The following is a 26,863-nucleotide window of genomic DNA, read 5'->3' on the forward strand; positions in this document are numbered from 1 at the left end:
GACCTCAGGCCTCACCTCAAGCTGCTCCACATTCCCTCCCACAGCCGGTCGCACCAGCCCGGGCAGGGGACCGTGGATTGGGCTTGGGAGAACCAGACTGGCTGGCAGGGACAAGGAGCACCGCTGGAACCAATCCAGCGTGGTCGCCTTCCCAGGCTGAGGTCTGGCAACAAAGGCAGGATGAGCTTCTGGTGGATGACCCCTGGGTTCTGGCGGATCCTTCTAGAAGGTCGCATGGCGCCAGAACCAGCATGGACCAAATGCAGCAGAGGCAGCTTGAGAGACCTGAGGCAACTCCACTGATACCCTCACTTCCACCTCCTCTTATTCCCACCCCAGCAGCCACTACGGCGGCCATGCTGTCTCCATCGTTCCATCCTGCCCCCACACCAACTTCGGCCCCTACCCCAGGGCCTTACACTGCCCCGACCCCCCAGACAACTCCCATGGTCCCCTCTCAAACACCAGACAGGCGTTGGGCCGGCTACCTCACGGAGACTGACTTTCCTGGGGCATCGCTGACCCACCAGTCCCACTCCTCTGCATCCACACAGAGGCAAGAGACCTTCGGACACAGCAGCCAGGAGTCGGTTGTACGGAATGCGGGGCAGTTCGCAAATGCAGAGGTGTCTGAGCCAATGGCCTGGGAGCTGGCCTCTCAGGGGCAAAGACCAGAGGGCAGATCAGCGCGAAGGGAACCGAGCCAGCAGGTAAAGGCTTAGAATATGGGCATCTATGTGTCTAAGCATTTATAGACATAAACATGGATGCTTGAATGTTTCTGACTGTGTGTGTGTGTGCAGGAGCTGTCTCGGATGCGCTCCAGGAGTGTGAGTCGGCGTTCGGCTCCGTGTGAGAGTACTGTGGACGCACCCATTAACCGCATGAGGAGCCGCAGCGCACACAGAGAGAAGGGAAGGCAGAGCTGGGGGGTGAGTCACAAATACACACGCTCACTCACTTAGTCTCACACACCTGTTCTCTCACTCACTCACTCACTCGCTCACTCACTCACTCTCACACACTCACACACTCACACTCACTGACACTCTCACACTCTCTCACACACTCACTGACACTCTCACACTCTCTCACACACTCACACACTCTCACTCACTCATACTCTCACACTCACACTCACTGACACACTCGGACACTCACTCATACTCTCACACTCACCCACTCACACACTCACACACTCACACTCACACTCTCACACACTCACTCATACTCACTCATACTCAGCTATTGACTTCTATTCTATTCTTTTCTTCTATGTTCGCCACATAGTGTTCTGTAGTGCTTCTTCTGCATGTCCTGAGTCAATATAGAAATGTGCTGGACCTTGGAAGAATATACACAAGGAATTGAATGCATGTGCTCATTCCTCACGTTACATTGTCTGAGGAATGCTTTCCACTGGTATCCCCTGGCAAACACTTTTCTTTTATGAGTCAGCTCATTATGGGGCCTACAGAGACGAACCTAATAGGCAGAGAGTCATGACACCATTTGCTCAAGTAAACATATTCACCTGTTTCTGTTTAACAAAACATGCACTTTGTCAGTGACTTCAGTGACTTCAGCTTTCCTGTTGTGTTGAGAAACCTGTTTGGTGAGAGTGTAGACTTGGCTGGAAACCATGCTCCACAGATGCCACCTGGTGGTCTGATTTGAGTATGACATGTAGACTATGTCTCACTGCCGTGTCCCAAAGAACCTGATCTTGCCTTATCTCGTTTACTGCCCTATGGGGTAGCCTTTCAATCAGTTTCTTGTCATGGGTCATATGACTGCTCCCTGAGCCAATGAAGGCATTGGCTTACGCACATCAACAATCGTTTGCAGCCCTACACTAGCTCAGCTGGATAAGATATGAAGACTGAGATTTGCTGACTTGTATTTATAGATAGTGCTCTTATGGTTCATAGGAATAGCTGGCTTCATATTGTATATTATCTATACTAATTTCTAAATATAGAAGTGAAGAAAAAAACACCTTGGCTCAAATCAAATCTCACTTTCAGACAGCTACAGTGTGTCGTTTAAAAAAATATATATGTTTTTTATCTTGATGCCACCACCATGACGAACATCAACTGCAGAGCAGAAAGAGTCCTTTCAAAACAAAGATTTCACAGTTCTTGGTATAAGGCACACAGCAGTTTTGATGCACTTCAATCTAACCTGTGTAGGACACAGACACGCTTTCTCTGTTCAGTCATAACAGTTTGTTCGAACAATCAGATCGATAATGGAGGCCGTTTTTTTTTTTTTTTTCACAGAATCAGAGTAAGAATGTTAGTGTTGATATGCAGCTAGGGTTCAGCTCAGTAGGTCACCAGTTTCAGGAGAACTGCAGCCATGGTGGACATTTAAAACCCGCTGTTCATCAGTGCCTGAGAAAACCCTGTGACCCCTTTAAGCCAGTCTGTGTCGTTAATTAGTTAATTAAGTCCAGAGCTGTGGTGAGTGGCTGTGCTGCACAGTCAGTTCTAGATAAGGTTGGTGTGCCTGGTGAAGAGGCCGATTGGTGGATTATGATCAGGGTCTGAGGAGGAACACCTCACACTTAACAGCAGGACTGTGGGACTGGCTGGCTGTGCTCTTGAAGGAGCGCTATTGTCTTAGGTCCTCTTCCAGACTTTCCTCCTCTTTTCTCTGTCTCACTCTCTTTCCCTCCCTCTCTGTTTCTCGCTCTCTCCCTCCCTCTCTCTTGCTCTCTCTCTCTCTCTCTCTCTCCTCTCTGTTTATCTTCCTCTCCCTCCCTTCCTCCCTCTCTCTCTCTCTCTTTCCCTCGAAGTTCAATGTAACCACTTCAATTCAATTTCAAAAAGTACATGTACACTGCTGAAACGAAGATACAAGTTCAAATACACACTTTATGGAGTCTATGTCGCTCTTTCCTTCTCCCTCTTTATTTCTGTCTTGCACCATTTCTTTGTCAATCACTCTTTCTCTGATTCACTCTTTTCTCGGTCTCTCCAGTCTAGCCCATTATTTTTCTCTCCCTCTTCAGGTCTCTCTTGCACTCTGTTAGGAAGAGAGAGTGAGAGGTGGACATATAGAGAGAACCTCTCTTTGCGTCTCTCCCTCTTTCGGTATCTCTTGCACTCTGTGTGAGAGAGAGAGAGAGACTCTCTCTTTCTCTCTCTCTCCCCCTCTGACTTGGTCGTCTGCAGAGGAAGAGTCATGCGCGCATCACCCACGCTGCTCCCACAGCAGACGAGGGCCGGTCAGAGCGTGACTCACTTCAGGAGAGGAAGTTGTGTCTGTGCGAGGCGTAGTGAAAGCACAGCCCAAGAGACTCAGACCCAGAGTTAAACCTGAACTGTGAGAGGACCAGGGTAGTAGGGGACCTAGAAAGTTGCTTTACAGTTCCTCACCAAGAGTGCACTGCCAAACCACGAGTTGGGTGTTTTATGTGTGTGGTTGAGTGTACAGTAATGGCGTTATACCTGTGTCCATCCTGCCTGAGACCCCTGCAGCGGCTGTGGGTAAGTTGGGTCTTATCTGTTGATTCAGAGCTGTGATGCTAACAGGCAGTTCTGCTAACCAAGGCTCTGGGGACTGTTGAAGGGAGGGAAGGGTTTATGTTACACAGGAAACAGACATGCAGCTGACTACAGTCACAGCTTTCCACACATGAGCTTGAGTCTCACAAAATATTGGAATCAACAAATTTGATGAAGCAAATGTCCTGGAAACCTGTGTTGACCACCTAAAATCTACTCGTTTAAGTTGGAGAGCTCCAGTGTGTCTTTGGGTCCAGCTTTGATGATGTTAATGAGGAAATAAGGAACTTTAAGGATCTTAAGATGTCATGAATCACGCACTTTGGTTGTGTATGTTTGAATGAACTTGAATAGCTTGATCATTGATCGTGATGCCTAGTCATTTCTGTAGTCTGTCTTTTTGAAAAAATGTCCGGACCACCCCCCTGATTTCGGTTTTGATACAATCCTGAAAGAGATGAGCGATGAGCGCTGTGGTGAGAGACTTCCTAAATTCCGTGTTCGTCTTTTCTGCTTTCACTTTCAAGTTTCTCTTTTCAAACCATTTCATAGCTGAAGTCCATATTCCCTTCAGTTCTGTCATAGAGTGCATCAGTGTACTTTGCCTTGCCACTGGCAGGCCTTACAGTAAAGCTGACAAGGCATGTCATCAGGAGAGGCTTCTGGCAATGTTGACTATGTTGACAGAAACCCTGGTTGATGTCACTGCTGACTCAGGCTTTTATACAGAAGTATTACAGGGCTGCCCAAGGTTGCATGTGTTGGTGGATGGGTGTGTCTCTTTGTGTGTGTGAGTGTGGGGGGGGGGTGTTGGTGGTTGGGGTATGTAAGCTGTATAAATGGCTATTTACCCACTGTGATAAAAGTGTTAAAAGCATGTGGGTTGGGTTGTGTGCACTTGACATTTTGATATTAATGCGGTCTTTAGCATACTCCCACACACACACTGAACTTGCAATGGTCAATTCCTATCAAAGTCAACAGTAGAGTAATGACATCTGTTAGAGAGAGACAGACAAATAAGTACTAAGAGAGAAATGGTAAGTACTGTAAGCTTGAAGTGATTTTATAGAATCAACTGTGTATTCAGAGAGATTCAAGGTAAGAATCTAATGGAAACCCAATTAGAAAGAAGAATGTACAATCTGAGTGATTGAATGGCCAGAGGTGTGCTGAAGACCAGCAGGCCCAAAAGACACTTGAAGCTCACTGGTAGTAAGCAGTGTGCTCACAACACCAACGGATTCCATGTCTTCAATGTCAAAACATCATGGTTATTGATCAAATTTAACTATACCTTTACTTGTAGGGGGCTATGGATGAAAGCATCAGCTAAATCAGGGGGACTGCCAATAAAAACTAGCCTTTTGGTTATTATTGGGTGCATTTACATTATCATGTTTATTAATGTACACTGTCCCTCTTCATCACATAAACAAACTGAAACTGAAATAAAAGTGTGTGTACCATAAACTTCTATAGTTCAGTGTCCTCTAGTTACGTGTAAATTCAGGCTCATAAAAGAGTTTTATGTTTTAGGGGTCCATCTCTCGCTCTCGCTCTCTCTCTCTGCACTTAGTGATCTGCCATCCTGTTGTCGTTATTTGAAATAGAAGTCCACGCTCAGTTTCCTGTGTGTGTGTGTGTGTGTGTGTGTGTGTGTGTGTGTGTGTGTGTGTGTGTCTGTGTGTGTGAGTGAGTGAGTGAATCACACTCCTGTGTAGTTATACTGTTGGTACGCATGTGTGATTACAACCATGTGTAGTTTTACTCTACATGTAGTCAGACCGCAAATGTGTCGAAAGCTTGGCCATCATCACGAACCACAGAAAGTAGTCTGGCAGCTCATCATCACCTAATAGTCTGTGCATAAGCTACAACTCACCACTATAAAGACATGCAGAACTAGCGTTCTCGTATAACTGAGCTTTTCTATTAGCATCAGAGAGAACTGATGTGGCTCACGGCAGCTTTGGTTGCTGTGTTGCATAATGAAGGTGATCAACAATATTGTTTTGTTTTTTTAAAGCATGTTTTAGTGTTACTGAAGGTACCACTTCACAGTGACTTTTAGAGAAGCCATTGGAAGATCAATAAGAAATAAAATTATCTTAAAGAAGAGGCACTTTAAAATCCTTTGGCTTCCTTTTAGTGTAATACTTTGTTCTTGGTTTATGGGTGTTGAAATGAGCAGTAGCTAAACTTCCATAGTAGGCCACCAGGGGGCAACAGGAGACACAACTGTGAAGAGGACCAGCTAATCGGCTTTACTTATGAATAAGCACTTCTGATTGTCCGGCTTGTGACGTGGAGGGTGTTGATGTGTAAGAGAAATCTGCCTGTGCATGTCTTAGGCAAGCACACACACACACACACACACACACACACACACACACCCCACATAGACACAGATCAAAGACTGCCCAAAGCAAACTGGTATACACACTGTCACTGTCATGGGGAATGCTGGTTCTGTTCTCTTCCCGGACTTGTTTCTCAATATCTCTGCCTTTTTCCCTTTATTTTGTCCCTGCTTCTCTCTGTCCCCGAGTCCCCTTTTGCACTCCCAGAGATGTGGGATCACTGGCAGGATTACATAATAACTCCACTCCCCCCCCCACCCCCAATCTCCTGCCTCGTTCCGATCACCCGCGTGCAGGAACAGCCACTGCAGCGCGTACATCACCCGCCTCCCTCCTGTCGCAAATCACCGGCTTCCCTCACCCCTCCTTCTCTCTCCCTGTCTCGCTCTCTCTCTCTCTCTCCCCCTCTCTCTCTCTCCCACACTCCCTCTCCCACATTCTCTCTCTCTCTCTCTCTCTCTCTCCCAGTTGCTTCCTCCTCTCTGTGTTCTCCTTGAGCACAAGTCCTCTAGCGCTGAGCACCGGGAGCAGATTCGCTGACGCATTCATCCCTTACCTGCTAGCACCTGCAAGGGAGGTGGGAGAAGGTGACGAGGGAGAGGAGCATCTGAAGGGCATTTCGACCTCTTCCTCTGCTCCAGGCTCATGGAATGTTGTTTCGTGGAGTGCTCCCTTAATGCACCAAGCAGAAGAGGCACTGCATACAGAATAGGACGGAGAAGCGGCGCATGGTGATCGGCAGCAGCAGCAGCAGTAGTGCCTGCGGGGCGATGGGCTTCCTCCCGGCTGAGTTCCCCCTAGAGAAAGCGATTGGCTGGGGAAGCCGGCTGCGTCTCAGTCCTCTGCAAGGGATTTAACCACAGAGGTCTGAGTTTCGGGACGATCAGGACTGTGCCTGAGGAGGATTTAAGACAGACAAGGATACAGAGGTGGTTGATTTGGAGAAGAGACTTCTCTGGGGTGTGTGGGTGTGTGTGTGTGTATGTGAGAGAGAGAGCGAGAGACGGGGTATGTCTATGTGTGTGTGTGTGGGGGGGGGCACACGTGTTTAGGACTGTCAATCGCATTTGTTGACATAAGAGAAGAGAGTCTTGTAGATCTTAATGCTCTGTGTATATGGCAGTTTTCAGAAGTAGCTTCTGTGTCTGAATGAATCAGGGTTGAAATGTGCTCACACATTTAGAGTGAGGAAAGCTTTAAATAGACTAAAACAAACAAACTCTGATCACACAGGTGTGGTCGCCCTTGCCTTGCACAAAAACAAAATGTCCTATCTGTCATTTTGAAGTTAATGTGTGTGTGTTTATGCAGGGGCATTGTGTCTGTGTGTGTGTGCCCGAACAAGCCCTGCAAGCTGTGGCGTTAGATGCGGTAACTTTAGGCAGCTCAGTTTCAGCTCAGACTGCAGAGTGGATCTATGGCAGCTGGGAGCTCAGTCACCAGTTTCCAGCGATAGAGATATTATTGTGCAGTATTGCCCTGTAAGAGATGCTACTGCTGCTTGCTTAGAGCCTAGATGAAGTGAGGGCACTCTTGATGAATCAGAGGGTGTGCCTGACATTTAGAAACTGATACATTCAATTTACATTTTTGGAAGAACCCCCGACTGCAAGCGCTGTGGTGCAAGACCTGTAGTTGTGTGACTCAGATTACCATGGAGTAGCTGGAATATTCTAGATGATCGTCACACAGCGTCACTTCAGAGCTGAAGCAGAAAGCCACGGAGGACATGGGGATCAGTAGGAATGCAAGTGACGAATGTTAGTGACTATAGGCCCGCAATGCACCACCTCCTCTCCTCCTCAGCGGACCAACTCTTGAGATGCTTTGAGCTCACCCGTCACTCAAGAAAAGCTTCCGCTGAAGTTGCCAGCCAGCGCGACCGTGATGAGAGATTGAGGTTGACTCAGCTAGAGGCCAGCTGACTGGACAGAGATCTGTAGGCTCTGTGTATGTGTGCTGTAGCGAGCCAGTGAGTGTGTGAGTGTGTGTGTGAGGGAGATCGGGAACAACTCCCTGACCTACTTCGGACCCTTACCCTTCAGCTCCACAATAGCAAGTGCCCCTCGCGTGCTCAGAGCGAGAGAGCAAGGATCTAGCTCCGGTGTCACTTTGAAAGCAAGCCTCAACCAGGTCACCAGCTACCCGTGGAGGCCAGTTGAGTTGAGTTGAGTTAGGGTGGGTCACACCATACCCTAATTGCTGAAAGACTTGGATGGGACCAGCTTGGAGCTTCACTACTCATGCTGTGAAAGAGGAACCGTTGATGCACCTCATCTTGACAACTACCAGAACTTTCTCTCAGTTCGGATCCAAAGCTCTGAAAAGGATGTAGATGTACACAGGCTTTGTTCTGTTCTGTCACGTACAGGCAAGCGCATGCGTTTCCTGTTGGACTACAGCCAACCCTTAGAGGCAAACAAAAAAACCTGTTTCAGTGTTTGCAAAAAAAATCAGGACCTCTTGTGATTGTTGGCAGCAGACCCAGAACTGAACTTTTGGTTCCTGTCTGTAAACTCTTCATTCACACTCAGCAATGGAGTACCTTGGTGATAAGTTGAACGTGGCCCAATCCCAGGTGACTGGTTGGGTGGGTAACGTTCGGCGCTCCCTGCAAGGGGCCCTGAGCTTCGTCTCGAGTAGTGTTGAGCAAGGAGAAGGAGGAGGAGGAGGTGGAGGTATCGAGGAAGGCAGCGGCTTCAAGCGGGCGGCGTCTCTTCGCAGCCTGGCCTCCCGCAGCCGTGACTCCTTTCGTAGGCTCTCACTACGCAGCCAACGCCTGTCGCTACGGAGACACCCCACCTCCCCTGCCACACCCACTTCTGTAAGCTAATTTTGTCACACACTCACTTACCATCACACACTTTGCTGTGCTTTTGTCTAAAACTTGAACCCCCACCCATCTTTGTTGTCAGATGACTCATTATGTTACCAAACATTTTGTACAGAACCATGTACATCAGAGTAGAACATTTTCCATTATTTTTCTGAAAGTCTGATACGTCCAGCATTCTCTTCTCTTCTTTTCTCTTCTCTTCTCACCTCAGACTTTCTTCATCCACTTTTCCTAATCTTTTAGTTTTCTTTCATTTTATTCTCTTAATGCTAACGCTCTGTTTGCCTTCTACCTCCACTATCCTGTCTTTAGCAGTCCAGTGTTTAGTTCTCCTACCCACTCTGTGGTAGCTTTTGATTTTCCTCATCGCAGTTTCAAACATCATCCCTACATATCAGGAGTCCTCTGATGGTGTTTTAATAGGAGGAGCATCTCTATGATGATAGTGTGAAAAGCAATGCAAAAACTGGCAAGGCCAGGGCAACCTTCCAAGTAATGGTTGCTATGCAGTGATAACCAGGTCAAAGGTGCGTGTATGCGCGTGTGCGTGCGTTTGCGTGTGTGTGTGTGTGTGTGTGTGTGTGTGTGTGTGTATAGAGTGTGTGTGGGTATATAGAGTGTGTGTGTGTGTATAGAGTGTGTGTGTATATACACACACACACTCTATATACACACACACACTCTATATACAGAGTGTTTGTGTGTGTGCGCAAATGCACTTGTATTTTTAGTCAAAAGGACAGGTAGAGAGGTCGATCTGGTCGAGCTGGTCCTGTGTGTTTGCTACGCTATATGTCTGCATGGGACCTGTGCTAACGCTCAGCACAGAGCAGCCCTTGCCCACAGCAACACAGCGCCATATGTTAAAGATGTCAAGACTCTCATCCCCCAGTGAAAAGAGGAAGGAGGGAGGTGTATGTATGTGTGCGTGCCTGCCTGCCTGCGTGCGTGTATAAGAGGAGGAAATAATAGAAAGCATGTTGTTTCAGGGAGAGAAATAAGCCCTATGCATGTCTGTGTCTTTCTCTCTGTGTGTTTGCTTTGTGTATGAGGCAGTAGCATATGTTGAAGCGTTTAAGGGGCTGCTGGTAGTGTAAGCTATCTGTGCTGGGAATCAGTGTGGCTGAATGGACGCTTCTGATTGCAGGGTTGGGTTTCTCATGGCCTCTGGTGAGCCTGGCCACTAGCTGCATCCTGCATACACACACACACACACACACACACACACACACGAGTGGTGATCTGATTAGCCTAAAGACCTAGCCTGCTCTCTGCCTCTCCGGGCAACCGACAGGATGCATCCCTCCTTCTAACACTAGTCTTCATCCACTCATCCCTACCCCTCACACGCACACATTTTCTGACTGTCCTTATTCTCTCTCCATTTTCTGTCTTCCCCTATCCCATTCCATCCCATCTTTCTCTCTCTCTTTCCTCGCTCAGTCACTTTCTCTCCTTTCTTGCTCACGTTCTCCACACGTTCTAGCCAGAAACTCTCCCCACTCTAATTCTGCCTCTCCTATTCATTGTCTGCATGCACGAGTGGAGCTGCTTCTCACATCTTCGCCTGAAGATCCCATCCCCTTTTATCATCTCCCTCTATAGCCCCCCTCCTCCCCCCATTCCATCCCTTGAGCAGCCACTCATCCCTGATGTTGCCCGGCGGCGTAACTTTACCCTCGGTGCCTCTTTACTCTTAAAACAGCGTAGTTCCTCCTAACATCTCGTGACCAAGCCTGATGAATCGAGTGGCTGTGATCGTCCTACGCAGTGTCATGGTTGGAGTGGTCTGTGGAGTGATCACGTCAGTGCTCAAATATCCGTTTATTGATATCGAACATCAAGTTGATATCGCTGCCGATAACGAATATCAAACATCAAGGAGTGACTGAAGAATCTGAAAATCTTTTTACAGTTCTGCCTGGTGACATCCTATAGCTGATGGCATATTTCTAACATAATTTTAGACCTATATGGCTACGTGCAGCGGAGGTCCTGTTCGTCCCATCTTGATTTATTTTCTTACACTGATTTTCTAACTATACATTATCCCTCAGAATGTTGCAAAAAGCTCTATTGATTTGAAAAGGTCACCCCAATGTTCAGAGGTCAGATTTGTAAGGGATAACGGCCGACGAGCTGTACAGTTCTACAACGATAATGGACGATGCGGGGCAAAGAACTCCAGGACGCGTAGCGGAGTGGAGTTGCTCTGCGAAGTCCATTATCGTTGTAGAACTGTACAGCTCGAAGGCCATTATCCCGCTTATCTCCCGTTTCCAACATCCAAAAATGTTTTTATTATTATTATTATTATTTAGAATTTCCTTTATCTTTAGGAAACTTAATATGCATACTAACCTGATGAATTTTTGATTTGAAGCCTAGTACTTCCGTTAGAGAAGTCCTTAAAAAAAAAAAAAACGTTACGTTGGTTGTCAATGGTTATCATTCAAGAGCACTGATATGGAACGGCGATTTAACTTTTCTACTGGGACTACGTCCAAGGTGTCCTTCTATACAAACTTAATGTACACCCCATTAGCCAATCAGAAAACAGTATTTCGTTCCAGAGGGAGATAATTTATTATAATGGACGCTGCAGAAAAATGGGAAATTTGTTATACAGAGAGAAAATCTGGGCCTCCGGCTCTTCATCAGCTGTGCTATTCAGGGTCAGAATGACCTTTGTGAAAGTCATGCACTGCCTCCAGAAGCATACCGCCAACCCGCTGATCATGTCTTGTTCAGTTGGTGCCCTGGATAGAAATATAATTGTGATCACAGGAGATGCGAGAGTGGGTGTGCATAATGTAGTATCAGAGCTCTCTTTAGTGGTCTAGCTTGGTCTTTAGGCTAATCAGATCTGTGTGTGTGTGTGTGTGTGTGTGTGTGTGTGTGTGTGTGTGTGTGTGTGTGTGTTTGTTGGTGTGTGTGTGTTGTGTGTGTGCAGGATGTGTAGTGGTCTAACTGTTTTGTGGGGATTAAATGGTGAAGTTGATTTGCAGCGTTTTGCTTCCTTACAAGACTACAGCAGAATGGAGTGGAACAGTGTAATCCTTTTATACTGATTTGGGGATTTAAACCATAATGGCAGGATAGTGTTTTTTGTCATGAAACATGAAAGTGGCGTTTGCTAAAATTGAGAGAAGGAGAGAGAGACACAGAGAGACACAGAGAGACACAGAGAGAGCTTGCTGTCCCCTATGTTGACTTTGGTATAAACCTGCACTGTGGATGGGGGGAAATGGTGCCCCAGATGCGTCTAAAAAAGGCCCTTGATCCACTGCTGATGTCCTCCACACTTTACAGTGTAGGAGGCTCCAATATGTCTGTGTGTGTGTCTGTGTACCACGTGGATACCTGTGTATAGGGAAAGTTACACACACACTCATAACTAGGCCTGGGTAAAAAAATCGATTTAATCGATTTTGGATCGATTTCGTTTAAATTTCACGCTATCGATTCACAGGGCACGGGATCGATTTTGTTTTTGTTTTTAAGATAATTTCATTAAAGGTGCATTAAGGATTAATAGCTATTCGCTAAATGTATGCTAGCAGCTAAAACTAACGAAATCTCATGAAATGTGCTGACTTTGACATTATGACAAACTAATTACTCAACGACTGTCCTTACACAGTCAAACATCAATCATGTGCAACACAAGACTAAGCAAGACGGCAAATAAGCTACTTACTAGATCGGCAGAAGGTAATCAAAGTCAGGTCGGCGGGCATCGGCAGGCAAAACTACAGAACGCAGTTATATGCCTATCGACCCTGCTATGCCATTGGCACGGACGCAATTCTCCATATTAAAAGTCATTGTAGCGCCCCAATTTTTTTTAAGCTGTTATTTTAAGGTTAAACTGCTTATCCTAACCCTAATCCTGAAGCATAATTGTAGCATATTGTGCCTTTAATATGTTGAATTAGGCAGGCCATCACGTTGAAATATAATGTAAAATCTTGCTAAGGATGTTAATTAACAGTCACAATTACAAGATTTTAGTCACAATTAATGATTTTAGTGATGAATTAATGATGATAGCCTATAAAGAATATTTCCTTAAAACTTATCATTCAATCTAGGAACAGATGGAACCGATTCGGATCGAATCGAATCGTGATTAATCGATTTAAAGCCTTCAGAATCGAAATCGAATCGATTCAGGAACTTGGCCGTGATACCCAGCCCTACTCATAACCACATGAGCATACCTGTGACTGTAGCAGGATTAAAGCACATGTGAGTGTGTAGGTAACACAATAACACAATTTGCATGGAGTTGTTGGACACTGCCCTGCTGGTTGTGGGTGTCTTATTATAGATAGGCCTGCCTCATCAGGTAGATGTGTAGGTCTGGAACAGTTTTCCCCTGTTCTTGCTAATATTGGCTGTTGCATTGCCAATCACTGTCTTTGTTATTATCAGTACTGTGTTTGTAAGCCTGCAGAGGTTTTTAGCCTATGGGTTTCTGAGAAGACTGTCATCTAAGTGTGTATAGACACAGCACACCTCCACTATAATTTGTGTCTTAACTTTTAAGGCTCAAATGTAGAATATTGTGTAGATTTTTATGATGCGTACTGTTGTTGATGTTGTTATTGTTATATAAGGGCTTATGTTTGTCCAGAAAGAGCATCAAACTGTTAACTGTCCTGAAAGGGGAAGAGAAGCAAGTTTGCCATATCAGTTAAGCTGTAAATGAAATATTGATGGGGTAGGGAGAGTGCTGAGCCCTGTGTGCGTGTGTGTCGGTGTGCATTTAGATGGAGTTGGAATGTCGTCCTTATTTCTGGCAGGTCCCTCGATCGTGAATGTTTCAGAAGGGGGAAACGGAGCAGCAGAGAGCACAGGAGATATGTTGAACCAGAGGGCTCCACACTTTATTTGTTCTTTTTGTTGTCATAGACTGAGGGACTTTTTTCTGTCTTCTCTCAGTAGTGTGTTAGCTTTGGTTGGGGAGAGGAATCGGAGTGGACTTTTTTCTACTTTGTCATTTTTATTACAGTGGCACATGACATTTCAGGCCTGTTTCTACAGCGGCTCACTTCAGCCCAACCAGCTTTACTGGCATGATGTTGCATAAGCCCCCTTTCAATCTCACCACAGACATGTTATTTTATTCCGTCACTCTCTCTTTTCTCTCTCTCTCTTCTGTTTCTTGTCTCTTTCTCTTTCTCCCTCCTTCCTCCTCCCTCTCTTCTGCCCTCTCTGGTTTTCTTCCTCTCTTCCTTGTGTGTTAGTTTTGAGGTAAGGGCAGGACAGAGGTGCGGAGAGAGCGAGAGAGAGATGTGAAAGTGCAGATGCAGTGGGGAAAGCGTTGACGTCGGCTGGGACTACACTCACACTCACACTCACACAATCACAACACACTTACTCCCTCACACACACACAAGATGGATAAAGGGAGAGACAGAGAAATTCACACATATAAACACTTGCATAGCCTATATAGACAGAGATATATATATATTAGGGCCGGGACTCGATTAAAAAAATGTATCGAATTAATCAGAGGCTTTGTAATTAATTAATCGAAATGAATCGCATTTTAATCGCAAATAAATATTTCACCTGAGAACAGTGAGAAGTAATTTTTTTCACATGGATTTTTAGTATACCATTGAATAATGACTGAATACATAAGCTTAAGCAACACAAATATTGTTTATTTTTGTTCAAGTCCAACAGACCAGTGCAATTTTTGCCATTAAGTGTAGCAATACCATATTTAGAAATGTAGTACATTTCAGAAATCCAGGTAGCCTATAGATAGGTAGACCTTCTGTAAACTATAATACTTTGGGTTTTTTAAGTAAAACACAATACTTTCAAGTACATTCAGAACATTGGAAACCCTGACTGTTAGAAAACATCTCTGGTTGTACCCGGAGTCATGCTTAACGTCCACGCTAGCTGCTATATGTTTTGCATTGAGGTGATACTCGATGTGCTGCGGTGATATGCGAATTCCTTGTTGCATAGCTTGCACTGAACCATGTTCTTATCGACGCCTCCATCCGTTCATTTTTTGTAACAAAATGTCCCATTCACTGGGCCAACCAACGCGGTCTCATCAGCTTCTTTGTTCATGTTCACTGTGCCACTGTGGTTTGTTATTCAACTCATAGACATATATATGTATGTCTAAGGTTCAACTTGTTTGAACCGAATTTATGCGCGTTAGTTGGTGCGCCAGTATAATCGGTCCGTCTGAAACTCCTCCAGTGAGAAACGTTCTGCGGTGCAAAAATAGATACGATTAAAATGTGTCAATTTTTTTAACGCGTTCATTTTTGTGAAATTAATTAATCTTAATTAACGCGTTAAAGTCCCGGCCCTAATATATATATATATATCAGAATCAGAATCAGAATCAGAATCATGTTTATTGGCCAAGTACATTTTCATATACAAGGAATTTGTTGTGGTGTTTAGTTGCTCTCAATGTACTTTAACTGAAAATGTGCAATATATCACAACAGTTTAGGATCAAATAAATAAATATAATGTAATATAAATATAATAATAAATATAATACATTTTCAAGTGTTCATTAAGGTGACGAAAAGGGGAAAAAAACTGTTCATGTGTCTGGTGGTTCTGGTGTGCAGGGATCTGTAGCGCCTGCCAGAGGGGAGGAGCTGAAACAGATTATGTCCAGGGTGTGAGGGGTCTGCAATAATTTTCCCTGCCCGTTTCCTGGCTCTGGTGGTGTACAGGTCCTGGATGGTGGGCAGGTCGGCACCAATGATGATTTCTGCTGATCTGACTGTCCGTTGTAGTCTGTTCCTGTCCAGTTTAGTGGCCGATCCAAACCAGACAGTGATAGATGAGCAGAGAACAGACTCAATGACTGCAGTGTAAAACTGGATCAGCAGCTCCTGAGGCAGGTTGTACTTCCTGAGCTGGCGCAGGAAGAACATCCGCTGCTGGGCCTTTTTGGTGACTGATCTAATGTTTGGCTCCCACTTCAGGTTCTGGGAGATTGTGGAACCCAGAAACCTGAAGGATTCCACGGCAGACACAGTGCAGTTCAGTATGGTGAGGGGGGGCAGTGATGGGGGGTTCCTCCTGAAGTCCACTATCATTTCAACAGTTTTGAGCGAGTTCAACTCCAGGTTGTAGCGACTGCACCACAGGGCGAGCTGTTCAACTTCCCTCCGGTATGCAGACTCATCTCCATCTCGGATGAGGCCGATGATTGTAGTGTCGTCTGCAAATTTCAGGAGCTGAACAGACGGGTCTCCTGAGGTGCAGTCATTTGTGTACAGGGAAAAGAGCAGCGGGGAGAGCACGCAACCCTGGGGAGCACCAGTGCTGACTGTTCTGGTGCTGGATGTTATTTCTCCCAGCCTTACCTGCTGCTTCCTGTCTGTCAGGAAGTTTGTTATCCACTGACAGGTGGAGGCGGGCACAGTGAGCTGGGTGAGTTTGGTGAGGAGGGCTTCCGGCATGATGGTGTTGAACGCCGAGCTGAAGTCCACAAACAGCATCCTAGCATACGTCCCTGGGGAGTCAAGGTGTTGTAGGATGTAGTGCAGTCCCATGTTTACTGCATCTTCAACTGACCTATTAGCCCGGTAGGCGAACTGGAGAGGGTCCAGCAGGGGGCCTGTGATGACCTTCAGGTGGGACAACACCAGTCTCTCAAAGGACTTCATGACCACAGACGTCAGAGCGACCGGCCTGTAGTCATTCAGGCCAGTGATGATGGATCATATATAGATATGGATATAGATATAGACACACAACATATAGCATTCTCCCACCACCATACCTGAAAACCACACCGCTCCATCTCACAGTCTAAGCACGTATCTATGTTTTAGACCCCTTCCTTCTTCTGCCTCCCCATGTCCCCCCCTCCCTCTCTCCTCCCTTGCTTTCATCCGTTCATTGTTCTGTCACTTCCCCCTGGTGCACCCTTCCTGTCTGTGAAGGACGAGGAACGGATGGAGTGAGTTGATATTCGTTTTCTCTTTCTCTCTCTCTCACCATTTTTCCTCGTTCTATAATGGAAAAGGTCTGTAGAAGACTTGACAAGAGATTGGCCGTGCTTCAGCAAGCAGTGCCTCCTGTTCTGATAAGGGTGCTGTTATTTGTTTTTAATAGGCCACAGAACCTTGACATAAAGAATGGCACATTGTTTGGCAAGTCGGCTACTCCCTAATACCGTCAATATATGCCCCAAGGCAATAGTAGTCTGACCTCACCTTGTGTGTGTGTGTGTGTGTGTGTGTGCGTGCGTGTGTGTCTGCGTGTGTGTCTGTCCTTTTAAATTCTGCAGTCTGTAGACCATCTTCTGAGCATCTTTAATGGGTTTTCTATACACCAGTTGCATACTTTACATATCTGGAGTGTATGGGTTACGCGTGTGTGTGAGTGAAGTTCGGTCCTACTCTTGTCCTCTATCTGGAAAACCCTCTCTACCCCCCTGAGTACACACACACACACACACACACACACACACACACACACACACACACACACACACACACACCTCCCCTCCCCGTCACTCTCTTCCTGGCAGGAAAGGCGGTGATGATGAATGACATCCTGGACTGTTGTTTCTGCACTCACCAGCATGACGGACGCTACAGCTGATACACACAGGCACACTCACTTATCCACACGTCAGATGTCCTCTTCTGTTATCTCCTCTACACAAGGACCTGTTTATTATCCGTTTGTGTTATTATATGCATGAAGGAATGAGGCAGGGTGTGTGTGTGTGTGTGTGTGTGTGTGTGTGTGTGTGTGTGTGTGTGTGTGTGTGTGTGTTTGTGTGTGTGCGCGCACAGGACACTGCACCCTCTGTACTGCCCTCATTAAAAGAGACACGGTTGAACAGACACACACACACACACACACACACACACACACACACACACACACACACTGGTCTTGGTCTCTCTCTCACATACTCACTGTTTCTTTCTCTGTCTTTCTCTCTCTCTCTTATTCTCTCTCCCTGTTTTTCTGATGATCCCTCCATCATGAGCTGATCTCATTGCTTCCCCTTGTCCAGCTGACCAGCTATGGCCAACTCAGCATCTCTCTCCTTCTCTAATCTTCCTTCTTTCTCTCTCTCCCTCTCTCTCTTGCACATACATGCTCACACACACACACACACACAGACCATTGACATAAACAATCAACCACACCGTCAGTCATGCATCACCCTATAAGAATGTTTACGACTTTAATAACTAAACAGCTAGGCAAGGCAAGATTGAGGTGAGATTGAGTGCCTCTCTCTGCAGGACAGGATGGTGTAATTCGCTTGTTTCTCTCTTGAGGATATTGGGTTCAGTTGTGTGTGTGTGTGGGCGTGGGTGTGTGTGATAGTGATGTCACCCTAATGAGTTGCGAAGCATTGTGAATTAAAATGGTTTTCCATCATATGACGCTGCCTCCATCTACTGGCCAGCTTTTGGTATTACATCATTCTTATACTCTCTCCCCTCCCCCCCCCCCACCCTTCTCTCTCCCCATACATGCAGACATATACAGCCGCGGAAAAAAAATAAGAGACCACTTCAAAATTATCAGTTTCTCTGGTTTTACTATTTATTGGTATGTGTTAAAGTAAAATGTACATTTTTGTTTTATTCTATAACCTACTGGCAACATTCCTACCAAATTTCAAATAAAAATATTGTCATTTAGATCATTTATTTGCAGAAAAATGACAATTGGTCAAAATAGCAAAAAAGATGCAGTGTCTTCAGATCTCGAATAATGCAAAGAAAACAAGCTCATATTCATTTTTAAACTACACAATACTAATGCTTTAACTTAGGAAGAGTTCAGAAATCAATATTTGGTGGAATAACCTTGATTTAAAATCACAACTTTCATGTGTCTTGGCATGCTCTCCACCAGTCTTTCACATTGCCGTTGGGTGACTTTATGCTACTCCTGGCGCAAGAATTCAAGCAGCTCGGCTTCTTTTCATGGCTTGTGACCATCCATCTTCCTCTTGATCACATTTCAGAGTTTTTTTTATGGGATTCAGGTCTCGAAATTGGGCTGGCCATGACAGGGTCCTGATTTGGTGATACCAGTCCAATTTTCAGCTTTGCCCAACACATGGTCGTCTGATGGTTAGACGGAGACCTGGAGAGGCCTACAAGCCACAGAGTCTTGCACCTACTGTGAAATTGGACTCATCAGAGAAGACGAACTAGGAGACCCTCCAGTCGGCTTTGGTTCAATCCTTATGGTCTTTTACAAACCTCAGCCAGGCAAAGTACAACGTTATCCCGGAAGAAAAACTTGCTTCCTTTTGCTCTGACAATGTTCCCCAACTCTGAGAAGTGTTTTTTCCAGCAGGGCAATGCTCCATGCCACACAGCCAGGCCAGTAAAGGTGTGGATGGAGTATCACCAGATCAGGTCCCTATCATGGCCAGCCCAATTTCGAGACCTGAATCCCATAAAAAAAACTCTGAAATGTGATCAAGAGGAAGATGGATGGTCACAAGCCATGAAAAGAAGCCGAGCTGCTTGAATTCTTGCGCCAGGAGTAGCATAAAGTCACCCAAAGGCAATGTGAAAGACTGGTGGAGAGCATGCCAAGACACATGAAAGTTGTGATTTTAAATCAAGGTTATTCCACCAAATATTGATTTCTGAACTCTTCCTAAGTTAAAGCATTAGTATTGTGTAGTTTAAAAATGAATATGAGCTTGTTTTCTTTGCATTATTCGAGATCTGAAGACACTGCATCTTTTTTGCTATTTTGACCAATTGTCATTTTTCTGCAAATAAATGATCTAAATGACAATATTTTTATTTGAAATTTGGTAGGAATGTTGCCAGTAGGTTATAGAATAAAACAAAAATGTACATTTTACTTTAACACATACCAATAAATAGTAAAACCAGAGAAACTGATAATTTTGAAGTGGTCTCTTAATTTTTTCCGCGGCTGTATACACATACATTCATTCATTTTAATGTATCCATAACACTAATTAAAATAGACTAAACCTGTTACCCTCTTGAGTTGTGAGTCTTTTGGGCCAGAAATGTCTGCGAGAGAAATTAACCCTAAATACTCTAAACGCAAACCATCTTATGTCACAAGGCTTTTCTTCTTCATTAACCTGGCTCTATGTGTGTCTGTGTGTGTGTCTGTGTGTGTGTCTGTGTGTGTGTGTGTGTGTGTGTGTGTCTGTGTCTGTGTCTGTCCTCCCCTCCCTCTGTCCCTGCAGGAGCAGCTGAAACAGTGTGTGAGTGGTGAGCAAGACCCCAAGGACACAGACACCCTGGTGCAGGAGACAGACAGCCAGTACGGCACGTGGGAGACAGGACTACGCACCGATGACAGGTACTCAGCTTTAAACCCATCTCTCTCCCTCCCTCTTTTTCTGTCTTTCTTTCTCTTTTTTTATTTTTCCTCTTTTATTACTTTCTCTCTTTCTCCATCATTCTCTCTTTCACACTCCCACCCTCTCTTTTTTTCTCATACACACACACAAACACACACACACCTCATTAATTGCTTGCCCCCCTTACTCAGACCCTATTTCACGTTTTTGATATTCATTCCAGCCTTGTTACACCAGCAAAGACACATTCAGTTCAGATCCTCTCTAGTAACTCACCCAACATCCATTCACTCAAGAAAGGATGCAGACACAAGCCCTTGACTGCACACTCACTCCAAGAGAGCACTTAGCCTTGCCAAGGGCATGTGTGAGTGAATGAACATAGGGTTATTGTTGTAAACTAAACCAAGACAAAAACTAATGGTTTTTGAGACATTTTCATGAACTGAAATGAGATAATTTTCCCAAAGAAAATGTACAACTACATGGACACTAATAATTAAAGAGAAAAGAAGAAAAGAAAAGTAAAAGAAATAGTAATTGTTATCGTTTCAAGAAGGCAGACATTGTATCCATTCAACGGTGTCAAGCCCCCTAAATTCTGTGTACAGTGTGTAGCTTAGGGCCAATCATTTTCCGTTTAAAAAAACTGAACTCTCCGTTGGTGGCTTAAAATGAGTAAATAATATGTGGCACAAGTGACCCAAACCTTCTAAGATTGTTGTTCGCCAGCCATCAACAGAACAGAAGAAAGAAGAAAATATATTTGAATGCGATTGGGAAGCTGAGCGAATGCGACAGGCTGTAGGGGAGGTGTCGTGTCAACCGTTGAACAGGAGGTCGTGGCCGTGGCCATTCCACGAATTTCGTCCGTTTTCGCAGAAAATCATTGGCCCTAGTAGCCATAGCCGACGACCTTAACATAGTGATATAGCATCAGGACCTACACTTGCTAACGAATGGAAGTATTAGTAGTTATTGTCTAATGGAGTCAGATATGTCAGGAGGAAACGTGTGAGTCCTGTTTGGGTCTAGTTTTAGTTTAATGGTGAAAACAGGACAAGCATATGCATGGCAAATTCAGGTTACAGCATCTGTGGTGTAGAAATCAAAGGGAAAAATCCCCCAAATCTTCAAGTTTACCTTCACCTTAACAGTTAACAGAGACGCAAATACACAATGCCCATGGGATAGGATATAGTGAGACAGAGCATGAGGTTTTTAGTTAACTACACAGGTAAGGTTGACGGTGAAAACCCAAGTCATATTGTTTGGCTGAAGCACATGGATGAAATATTTATTCGTGCTCTTACCTTTAATGTGTATTAAAGGTGAGTCTGTGATTCTAATTCCATAGAGTTTTGGTCCAATTCAGCCAATTGCCTCTGGTGTTCACACAGTCCTCGCTCTGTAAATGAGAAACAGACATAGTCACTCGGACAGAGCCATAAACAATCCCAACCAATCAACATGGGGCTTCAGGTGCACAGAAGAGAGGGGTGTTATTCTAATGGCTGTTGAGCACACATAGTGACAACCTTGCGTGGAACCAAAACCAAATTGCAGACTTCATCTTTAAGAATCAAATGTATATGTTCATTTAATCTTGGAATGTTTATATCCTCAGTGATGAGCAAACGCCATAATCCTTGACAACTTTTATTCTTAACTAAACTAGCTAACTAACCTTAAACTAAACTGAAATTCTGATTGAATCCAAATCTGTAATGTAAGCAAAATTCATTTAAAAATGGAAAATTATAATCTGTAATTACATCTGTTTGGCACAGACACACACAGACACACACAGACACACACAGACACACACAGACACACACAGACACACACAGACACACACAGACACACACAGACACACACAGACACACACAGACACACACACCCAAACACTATTAACCCATACATCTGTCCTGCTAAAGACTCTGGGTGATGCTGACTCACTGGCATGGACCAGGCTTAGGGAGCATCTCTGGAACACCAGGATCAATAGTCCCTATGGTGTTCTGTGTGCCCTGAAGGATGGCTCTGTCTCCAGCACTGCCCTCTTAGCCAGAGGCTGTGACACACACATACATCAGCTACAGGGCAGGGCAGGGCCCTTTTGGAGAAAAAAATAAGCTAATTAAATGGATAAGGAAGAAGGTATGACGACTAGGCAAAGGGAGAGAGTGAACAGGGGGAATTAATGAAGAAGCACAGCTGCCAGGATACCTCTCTGTTATGGAAAGGCAGGAAACAGACACAATAGTCAAATGAGAGCGGAAGTAGACTAATCAAATCCAGATAACTCCATGGTCTATACCATATCTGTATATAAAATGTTGTGCTATATGTTACAACATGATATATGAAGTCCCCAAGTAAAGTAAGTAAATGACTCCACAGTGGAGTCATCAGTGATTCCTCATCCATTCCATTGGCCCTGGGGGACACCCTGTGGTTGCAGAAGGAATTACACAAAGAGCATGATGGCATTATACTCTACTTATCTGCTACATTTATGTCACTGTGAAGGAGTGTGCAACTGAATGAAAGAGTGACACCCTCATCTTTGGTCTGACATACACACACATTTTACATCTCTCTCTTTTTGGTCCACTCAGTCTTACTCCAGCTACCCCATCCTCAGACGGCATCCTCACTCCATCACCAAGGAAACCCAACCCGCCACACACTCTAGGAGAGCAGACCACGCCCACAGACACTCCAGATGACTCCACCCCCTCCCCAGAGGAGCCTGCAGCGCCCCTCCCCTTCCCTGAGGTTGGTCCCAAAAGAGAGAATCGTTTGTTAACGGGGTGAAATTAATGGAAGTAACACAAGGGGTCATATTTTGATTGTGAGAACGGCTGGTAGAAATTACCTAATCTAACCGGATGGGTTATCTGGAACTCGGCGTGTGAGTTTCTTCTCTGACAAACAAACAAACAAACAAGGCTGACTTCAGTCAGTTTTTATTGTCGCACAAACTGTACGTACGAGCTACTTAATAACAACTTGTCATGTCACTTCAGGGCCAAGAACTGATTCCGTGTGAGTGACTCAACATGTAAACTAACCACATTGTCTGTGTTTGTGTGTCCGTGGATTGTGTTTGTGTGTCTGCATGTTTGCATGTGCTTGCGTGTGTGTGTGTGTGTGTGCTTGCGTATGTGTGTGTGCACGCTTGCGTGTGTGTGCTTCTGTGCATCTGTGTGCGTACGTGTGTGTGTGTACAGACCTCTATGTCTCTGCTGGACTCCAGCGCCATGCGTTCAAGAGTGCAGCTGAGTAAGAAGCGCAACAGGAGAGCCCCTCCCTCTAAACTCGGCCGCCACAGCGCACTGCTGTCTGCCCTGCCAGAGAACCAGTACAAAGACTCCACAGGTACACACAGACACAGACACAGACACAGACACAGACACAGACACAGACACAGACACAGACACAGACACAGACACAGACACAGACACAGACACAGACACAGACACAGACACTCTCTCACACACACAAACAGACACTTCCACACACGTGCACACCAGCGTTTCCGTTTGTCCGAAAAAGAATTGAAATGTCCGAAAATACAAGAGCTCACCGGTCAAATTGTCTGATTGGAATTTCTTAAAAATCCCGTCTCGCAAACACAATCTGAATTTGGCAACAATCCTAATATTAAGGCCTATAAAGCAAACGTGCACTACCCTTATTATGTGGAACAGGCTAATCTGCCGTTATTAAACAACACGCATATGCTGCATTTTAAATAAAGCGCAAACCGTCGGTAACAAACAAGAAGCGAACATGGCCAAGCAGACTAGCCTTAAAAGCTTTTTTTCAGAGGGCCAAACGCAACTGATGAGGGTAAACCGTCTGACGAGGATGAATCTGTAATACCTGCAGTGTTGCATCTCATTTTTGCGTTTCATTTCATTTTACTGTCTATGCCCGTGCGTGAGCGCGCCGAAGTTGTGTAGGATCCGAGAGCGGTATTGCAGACAGATAGAGATTTGGAAATATTATAGCTCGCAGCATATTGAAAAAACGAACAGAACAAGTTCATTTTTTGGAGCTGTGAACTTTTGAATTATAAATTATGAACTGAACTAGTTCATGTAGAAAGTGAACTTTCCAAATACTGACTACCTGAACCTTAGATGTTCGAACAGCTTGAAGGCCGAAATGTTGGGCGTTTAGCGTTATGGAGTGACAAGTTCTCTTAGCTAAGGTGTGAGGTAATTGATAGTCACAGTAAAATGTTCTGTTAGCACTGCGAAAAGGCGACGCAAAGGATTCACAAGAGGGTCGAATAATTTTAGAATGAACATAATCAGAGCAATGACCCTGTTGCTGCGCTCAATTTAACGCCACAGCAGGTTGCGATTAACGGACTCTATTGACGCGCATCAGACATTAATGTTTTTTTTCCCATTGTGAACTTAGGCAAATAAACATGTTGCATTCTAAACTACCTGATTATGTTATTATTTAAGCTACGCATGCCGTCAGTTTTCTTCAATAGGCTAATTTAGAAGCAGGAATAGATATTTGGCCGGCTTATCATTAAAATGTCCGGGAAATGAAAACTCAGCCGGTCATTTTGACCGGCAACATTTTTCTCAAGCGGAACCTCTGGTGCACACACACACACACGCTCTCACACACGCACTCGCACACAGAGACAGACACACACACACACAATCCTTCTCTTTCCCTCCCTCACTCTTTATGCCTCTCCTCTTCTCTCCATCCCTGTAGAAGAGAAGGGTGAGCCATGTGAGCAGGAGGAGCCTGACTCTGAGGAGAAACTAAGAGGTGCTCCCTCCTCTTCCTCCTCCTCCTCGTCTCAGCCCCAGAGAGTGGCCCTGTTCCCAGGCATGGACCCCTCTGCCCTCAAGGTGAGGCATCACAGCTGGGCATATTCACTTATTCATTCACCGACTAATTAATCTAATTACCTATACAGCTAGTTAACTATTCATTAACTCATATCAACTAATGAATCTCCTTTTATTTTATTCTGTGATTTGATTGGCATCCAGTTACTTAATCACTCAGCAGTGTATTCACTCATTCACTCATAATCCAGTTAATCTACTGTCCTGTCTGTCCAATTGCTGTCTACCTTTTCATTAATCCACCTATTCATTCATTCATCATTTATTGAATGTGCTCACTTATTAACATCCATGTGCTTAATCAATCATGTATTTGGTTAATTTATGAATAACATGCTCCTCTAATTATTCAGTGTGTTTGTGTGTGTGTGTGTGTGTGTGCGTGTGTGTGTGTGTGCGTGTGTGTGATGGGGATCAGTGATGGTTCTGATGATGATGTTTTCTTCTGTGTTCTAAGGCCCAGCTGAAGAAGAGAAGTGACTCTGATAGTCCACCAGAGGGCACTGTTGCTCCCTCTCCATCTCAGCTGTCTCGCTCCCCAAAGTCACCCTTCATGCCGCGTGCCTCTCGAGTGCTTCCCCCACCCACTGCAGGCAAAGAGAACGGGTAAACCCTGTGTACACACACACACACACACACACACACACACACATCTCTGTCATTTCTTGCTTTCATAGACCTATGTTCACCTGTCTACTAATGCTCAGACAGTCCACAATACCAACCAGATCAAATGCCTACTGTCCACTCATTACTGTTTACTAAAAGATGGAAGGAGGATATTGGTACACGAGCATCAGCCTGCATATGTATATTTTTACAGCTGGATTAGTGCATTGGGACTCAAATCCAGGCTGAATATACAGTGTTTGACGGCAGGACAGCTACAGAGTAACCAAGCCTGTGTACTGACAGAATTGTGTGTGTGTGGTGTGTGTGGTGTGTGTGGTGTGTGTGGTGTGTGTGGTGTGTGTGGTGTGTGTGGTGTGTGTGTGTGTGTGTGTGTGTGTGTGTTTGTCCATGCTTTCAGGGAGGAGGCTTCACCACAGTGGCTGAAAGAGCTCAAGTCTAAGAAGCGTTTGAGTCAGTATGAAAATGACAGCTAAGTCTCAGAAACAGGTGAGCTCATTTCTGTGTCTGTGTCTGTGTGTGTGACTGAGGCTAAGCAGTTTCTTTGACTCTGCTTAACAGTTTGTTCTGATGCACAGGCAGTCTGTCAGACAGTCCAGTTCATCATTCTTTATCTCTCTCTCCCTCTCTCTCTCTCTCTCTCTCTCTCTCTCTCTCTCTCTCTCTCAAAGTTGTCTTAAAACTGGAGACTGTACATGAAATCTCAAGACCGAAGCCTTAACCTTTGACTTGGAGTTGACATGGAATTCCACTGCTGCTGCTGACAACAACATTGACAGCGTCAATCACTTTTTCCTCTTTCAGTTTCTGTCTCTCTGTTCGTCCTGCCTGAGTCACATACATGTGCATGGTGCCTTTATGTTAGGAAAACCTCTAGTAGTCCCATGGACAAAGGAACAAACCACAGACACACAAACGTGTCCCTCTGTCTTGGTGTGTTTGCTGTACCTGCAGTTCTTTTACAAAGTGTCCTGTCACACTGTTTGTATAGAGTCACTTTAATCACTGCTGTCTTCAGAAGATCAACAGTGGGGTAGGAACAAATGCCCCAGGACTTTGTTGCTTTCAGGAGCAGTTAGCCTGCAGCACCACACCAACTGTCAACCTGGAAGTACTTCTGAAATCTGAAGGATGGTCCAGTCACACCATTGTTTATCTGTCACTATAATTATGTTTTGTTGTTATTGTTGTTTCTGTTAACTGGTTGTTTGTAAACATTTTGTTATATTCTTGTTGTAATTTGTAAGTCAAGGGATGATTGAGACAATCATCTGAAGCAT

The 26,863-nt window shown here is 44.9% G+C and overlaps 1 protein-coding gene across 1 annotated transcript; it reads left to right on the forward strand.

Moving 5' to 3' along the window:
• Positions 1–156: 156 nt before the first annotated feature.
• Positions 157–26,863, forward strand: LOC308376696 (uncharacterized protein KIAA1671 homolog). Its single transcript, XM_080853136.1, has 9 exons — positions 157–710; positions 804–932; positions 19,945–20,060; positions 22,683–22,842; positions 23,298–23,445; positions 24,814–24,953; positions 25,411–25,559; positions 25,984–26,072; positions 26,255–26,863. The coding sequence occupies exons 1-8, from the start codon at positions 252–254 to the stop codon at positions 26,057–26,059; spliced, it is 1,377 nt and encodes a 458-aa protein (XP_080709262.1). The 5' UTR covers positions 157–251; the 3' UTR covers positions 26,060–26,072; positions 26,255–26,863.

This window comes from Sprattus sprattus (assembly GCF_963457725.1).
Source record: "Sprattus sprattus genome assembly, chromosome: 15".
NCBI lineage: Eukaryota > Metazoa > Chordata > Actinopteri > Clupeiformes > Clupeidae > Sprattus > Sprattus sprattus.

What these genes read in the sequence shown, in the direction of transcription:
- LOC308376696 (XM_080853136.1), top strand. Translation starts at nt 252, where the DNA reads ATGGACCAAATGCAGCAGAGGCAGCTTGAGAGACCTGAGGCAACTCCA. An exon ending in TGGACCCCTCTGCCCTCAAG is followed by an intron (nt 24,954 to 25,410) that starts GTGAGGCATCAC and finishes CTGTGTTCTAAG; the next exon opens with GCCCAGCTGAAGAAGAGAAG. An exon ending in ACTGCAGGCAAAGAGAACGG is followed by an intron (nt 25,560 to 25,983) that starts GTAAACCCTGTG and finishes CCATGCTTTCAG; the next exon opens with GGAGGAGGCTTCACCACAGT.